The 6,006-nt window shown below is 50.3% G+C and overlaps 1 protein-coding gene across 1 annotated transcript; it reads right to left on the bottom strand.

The window, feature by feature from the left end:
* Positions 1-1,551: 1,551 nt before the first annotated feature.
* LOC109739462 (uncharacterized) lies at positions 1,552-5,275 on the bottom strand. The gene is made up of 2 exons (XM_040399249.3): positions 4,189-5,275; positions 1,552-4,017 (listed from the first exon to the last, which is right to left on the bottom strand). The coding sequence occupies exons 1-2, from the start codon at positions 4,561-4,563 to the stop codon at positions 3,715-3,717; spliced, it is 678 nt and encodes a 225-aa protein (XP_040255183.1). The 5' UTR covers positions 4,564-5,275; the 3' UTR covers positions 1,552-3,714.
* Between the last annotated feature and the right edge of the window lie 731 nt (positions 5,276-6,006).

Genomic DNA, 6,006 nt, shown 5'->3' with positions numbered 1-6,006 from the left:
TCGTAGCATCGTTGTCGTCTCACCAATCTTATGCTTCTACGACTATCGCTACCGCTTAGTGATAAAGTAAAACATTACAGGGCGATTGCATTGCATACAATAAAGCGACAACCATATGGCTCCTGCTAGTTGCCGATAACTCGGTTACAAAACATGATCATCTCATACAATAAAATTTAGCATCATGTCTTGACCATATCACATCACAACATGCCCTGCAAAAACAAGTTAGACGTCCTCTACTTTGTTGTTGCAAATTTTACGTGGCTGCTACGGGCTTAGCAAGAACCGTTCTTACCTACGCATCAAAACCACAACGATAGTTTGTCAAGTTGGTGCTGTTTTAACCTTTGCAAGGACCGGGCGTAGCCACACTCGGTTCAACTAAAGTTGGAGAAACTGACACCCGCCAGCCACCTGTGTGCAAAGCACGTCGGTAGAACCAGTCTCGCGTAAGCGTACGCGTAATGTCGGTCCGGGCCGCTTCATCCAACAATACCGCCGAACCAAAGTATGACATGCTGGTAAGCAGTATCACTTATATCGCCCACAACTCACTTGTGTTCTACTCGTGCATATAACATCAACGCATAAAACCTGGCTCTGATACCACTGTTGGGGAACGTAGTAATTTTAAAAAATTTGCTACGCACACGCAAGATCATGGTGATGCATAGCAACGAGAGGGGAGAGTGTGTCCACGTACCCTCATAGACCGAAAGCGGAAGCGTTAGCACAACGCGGTTGATGTAGTCGTACGTCTTCACGATCCGACCGATCAAGTACCGAACGCACGGCACCTCCGAGTTCAGCACACGTTCGACTCGATGACGTCCCTCGAACTCCGATCCAGCCAAGCTTTGAGGGAGAGTTCCGTCAGCACGACGGCGTGGTGACGATGATGATGTTCTACCGACGCAGGGCTTCGCCTAAGCACCGCTACGATATGACCGAGGTGGATTATGGTGGAGGGGGGCACCGCACACGGCTAAGAGATTCAAGGGATCAATTGTTGTGTCTATGGGGTGCCCCCCTGCCCCCGTATATAAAGGAGCAAGGGAGGGAGAGGCGACCAGACAGGAGGAGGCGCGCCAGGAGGAGTCCTACTCCCACCGGGAGTAGGATTCCCCCCTTCCAAGTAGTAGGAGTAGGAGTCAAGGAAAGGGGAGAGAGAAGAGAATGAAGGAGGGGCGCAGCCCCTCCCCCTAGTCCAATTCGGACTAGGCCTTGGGGGGTGCGCAGCCCCTCCTCTCTCTTTCCCCTAAAGCCCAATAAGGCCCATATACTCCCCGGCGAATTCCCGTAACTCTTCGGTACTCCGAAAAATACCCGAATCACTCGGAACCTTTCCGATGTCCGAATATAGTCGTCCAATATATCGATCTTTACGTCTCGACCATTTCGAGACTCCTCGTCATGTCCCCGATCTCATCCGCGACTCCGAACTACCTTCGGTACATCAAAACACATAAACTCATAATATAACAGTCATCGAACTTTAAGCGTGCGGACTCTACGGGTTCGAGAACAATGTAGACATGACCGAGACACATCTCCGGTCAATAACCAATAGCAGAACCTGGATGCTCATATTGGCTCCCACATATTCTACGAAGATCTTTATCGGTCAAACCGCATAACAACATACGTTGTTCCCTTTGTCATCGGTATGTTACTTGCCCGAGATTCGATCGTCGGTATCTCAATACCTAGTTCAATCACGTTACCGGCAAGTCTCTTTACTTGTTCCGTAATACATCATCCCGCAACTAACTCATTAGTTACAATGCCTGCAAGGCTTATAGTGATGTGCATTACTGAGTGGGCCCAGAGATACCTCTCCGACAATCGGAGTGACAAATCCTAATCTCGAAATACGCCAACCCAACAAGTACCTTCGGAGACACCTGTGGAGCACCTTTATAATCACCCAGTTACGTTGTGACGTTTGGTAGCACACAAAGTGTTCCTCCGGTAAACGGGAGTTGCATAATCTCATAGTCATAGGAACATGTATAAGTCATGAAGAAAGCAATAGCAGAATACTAAACGATCGAGTGCTAAGCTAACGGAATGGGTCAAGTCAATCACATCATTCTCCTAATGATGTGATCCAGTTAATCAAATGACAACTCATGTCTATGATTAGGAAACATAACCATCTTTGATCAACGAGCTAGTCAAGTAGAGGCATACTAGTGACACTCTGTTTGTCTATGTATTCACACAAGTATTATGTTTCCGGTTAATACAATTCTAGCATGAATAATAAACATTTATCATGAAATAAGGAAATAAATAATAACTTTATTATTGCCTCCAGGGCATATTTCCTTCAGTCTCCCACTTGCACTAGAGTCAATAATCTAGATCATATCACCATGTGATTTAACATCAATAGTTCACATCACCATGTGATTAACACCCATAGTTCACATCGTCATGTGACCAACACCCAAAGGGTTTACTAGAGTCAATAATCTAGTTCACATCGCTATGTGATTAACACCCAAAGGGTTTACTAGAGTCAATAATCTAGATGCAGCCGCGAGGAGAACCACGGGGCGGCGGCGCTGCGGCCCGACGGGGCAACGCAGCAGCAGCCCGATGCTCGATCGGCGGAGAGGCGCGCGATACTTGGGACGATCTTCACGGGACCTGCGGAGGCGCGCGTAACCGACAGGCCAGGTCGGTCGCGCGGCGTAGATGAGGCGGATCGCGACGGCGAGCGGGTGATCAAGCCGAGCGCGCGCGAGGTCGAGGACGCCGCTCGGTGGAGGCGGGGTGGCGGCGGAGTCCGCGATGAGGCCGGCGACGACGAACGGCGTGGGACGTCGCACGGACGAGCTTGTCAGCACCAGCACCCGGGCTGCCAAAGCAGCGCCAACGCCCGGGCAGCGAGGCCCGAGCGACCATGGGAGCAGTGGCGCCCGAGTTGAGGCAGCCGACAGCCTGACGTAGCCATCCCGACGCAGCCGAGAACGAGGCCGGCGAGGTAGACCGCCGGGCCACCGTGCAGACGCGGCAGAGGCGGGTGATGTGGATCGATGGGCGGGCCGGCGCGCGAGCGACGACTATGATTGGTCGTCGCTTGGCGCGAGGCCGCCGGGTCGGGGCGATGCAGGTGTCTCGGTCGGAGCAGGGCGTTGACGGCCGGCGCAGGGCGACGGGTGGACCGACGCGCCGACGGCGGCTGGCCCTGACGGGCCGCCTCGGCGCGCATGGCCGCCGGGTCAGAGGAGAGGCCGGTTGGTCGCGCCGGGTCGGAGTAGAGGCGCACGGGGGTCGACGGCGGCGGCGGGCGACGCAAACCGATCAAGAATAGATCGAAAAACCAAAAAAGAAAAACGCCGATCAAAACGACTAGCGAGAGAGCGAAAAAACCCGGAGCAAGGGCTCGGGAAAAAGACTCTCTAGGGCAGCCGGCCAACACGGCCGGCGGACGAACCCTAGGTACGGGCGGCGCGGCCCCCGGCAGCGGTCATGGAGGCCGACCGCCCCAGGGGCGGCGCGCAGGTGCGGAAGTGTCGGCTGCTAGGATTTAGGATCGACTTGCGATAGATACCATGTTAAAAGGAAGAGAAAGGATTGGTAAAATTGTTCGTTGTATTGCTTGAGCCGGGCATATATATAGGAGTATAATTATCTACTTGGTGATCTTTTGAATTGATATGCACATTTCAAAGCAAAGGGGAAGAGATCTATGTATATACCTCAACAAAATTGCGATGGTGCTTTGCTGTCCGCCCGGTCCTGCCTCCAGGCACCAAGTGCTTGAGCTGGAATGACAAAAAAGCAGGATATTGCGTTGAAACCAATTATCCCCACATCCTTGAGTACAGAACCGACCATTTCTCCATGAGATATCGATCCCTCCACATGCGACAACGTCGCTAACAGAAGACCGACGCCAAATAGGAGGAAGAATGACACATCTGCGATCAATCCAAGCACCACAACGCGGGGTAGCCTGTACGAGTCTGGAGCCAACTCCCACTTGATTGCTCCCAAGGCACCCTAAGGACGAAAATTTCAGCAAAGCCACATGGATGGGCATGAGCATTTATGCAGACGAAGTGATGAACTCAAATGGAACACTAGTACTACTGCTACTCATCTGCTGATCTACTAGTGTTGTAATTCGGCCAGAATAAATGTTATTAGATTGAGTTAATTTGCATGATATACCTTCTTGAATTCTGAACCGGATCCAGATAGAACTGCAACCGCGTACGCCACGCAGAGGACGCACAAGAGCAGCGCGGCAAGCGCGAGCGAGACAAGGGAGCTGCAGGCCAAGACCAGGAAAGCCCAGTCCGTGAGCGTCTTGAGGAAGAGGAAGGAGGCGGAGCCCTCGCCCCAGGCGCGGCGCGCCACCACCTTGGCAGCCTCGGCCACGGAGAGAATCCACGCAACGGTGAAGCAAAGGTAGCAGAGGACCCCCGCCACGACGGGGAGGGCGCGCCCGAGCGCCGGCAGCGGGTCGAGGACGAAGCACACGAGCGCCAGCACCGCGACGACGATCTGCGGCGGCGAGGGCAGCACCGCGTCGGCGACGGCCATCGGTACGGAAAACCCTAGCTCCTGGAAGCTTCCACCTTCGATGGGAGTGGAGACGCGGAGTGGGAGTGGGAGTGGTTGGTGGGAGTGTGAGTGTGAGTGGTTGGGTACTTGGGTTGACGGAGCGAGGGGAGGAAATGGGGACTAGCGATGAGCACGGGAGGATTTTTCTTTGCCGCGAGGCGAGCTCCTCCGTTTGCGACTGTGAAGTTTTGAAGACCGAACTCCAGGGAGCTGGTATTTAAAAAAAAATCAAAACGCATATTTAAAAGTTTCAAAAAAATCTGAAAATTTTCATGGAAACATATATTTATTCCATAAGAACTTGTTAAATTTCGTTTCAAAATATTGTGATTTGTAGACTACACAAAAAAACAAAAAATACGGCCCAACAACAAAAAGAAAAGGCCCATTTAAAAATGCATGTTTCTATTTTTTTGCACGCCACGTGTGAAAGTATAATGCTATGAAATTTTGCACATACGTAGTATACATGTGTATGTGTGTCCATAAATAAATTCGAAAATTTTGTGCTGTGGAAATTTGAATTTGAAAAACGAGCTCCCTGTATCTCGGGCTCTATTGGCATTTTCAGATTTTACACCCGCCTATCTAAAAGTTCTAACCGGGTATGCAGCGATGGATCGTTTCAATTTTTTGCAGATTCAATTAAATGTTGGAGAATAAGCAGAGCACAATGAGGTCGAGGTGGGGGTGACACGGCCGACTGTGGCGTCTCCGACGTGCCCTCAGGGGGGCCATGCCAGAGAAGTTGTTTTAGTGTTTACTTGCTGCTGGAAAAGCCGAATAATGACCAGACGGTGAGGGGTAGCACCCTCTCGGAGGACAGTGCTTTTCTAGGCGTATATAATTTGGCATGTTTGCAGCTTTATGTTGGATGGCTACTAGTTCTTCGGAATTGGTTGGTCCTGTGACAGTTATCATAGAATTAATGTTGTGTTTGCAGTGGTCTGCACTACAATTTTGTGGAGTATGTTCATTCTTGTCGTGTGGATATTTCGTAGGCAAAGCTCATATCTTATGTAGCTTACGCTTTAAAATAAGAGGTGGTGATCTTGAATCTATAACTACAAATGTTTAAAAGGAAGGGTTACCTCTTAAGTATTTTGATTTTGAAATCAATTCTTGTGGGTTAACATTTCTTTGTACTGTTCTTCGGATTGTTTGCATTGAAGGCATGCCTCAACTCCGAGGCGTATACATTGTTATATAGTTGCCCAAGTTTTGTTCGTACCAACGGCAAGCAATTCTCATATGTGCATAATTGACTATTATTCACGTCAGTAAATTATATTGAATTGCAACACTATTTGAATATAGTTCCTGAAACTGGGTTATCCCCAACAAGACGGTACAGATATTAGAATGAACATGTTCCGGGGCACACTTTCCTCACACCCTAATCTTCACCTCGTAACCTGGACT

The sequence above is a fragment of the Aegilops tauschii genome, chromosome 2 (assembly GCF_002575655.3).
Source record: "Aegilops tauschii subsp. strangulata cultivar AL8/78 chromosome 2, Aet v6.0, whole genome shotgun sequence".
Taxonomy (NCBI): domain Eukaryota; kingdom Viridiplantae; phylum Streptophyta; class Magnoliopsida; order Poales; family Poaceae; genus Aegilops; species Aegilops tauschii.
The sequence above is the reverse complement of the archived record's forward strand: the minus strand, read 5'-3'. Positions and strand labels throughout refer to the sequence as shown.

Excerpts from the sequence above, each read along its gene's own strand:
- LOC109739462 (XM_040399249.3), bottom strand. The coding sequence starts at position 4,563 with ATGGCCGTCGCCGACGCGGTGCTGCCCTCGCCGCCGCAGATCGTCGTC. Across the intron at positions 4,018-4,188 it reads CCGGTTCAGAATTCAAGAAG|GGTGCCTTGGGAGCAATCAA; the intron begins GTATATCATGCA and ends TTTCGTCCTTAG.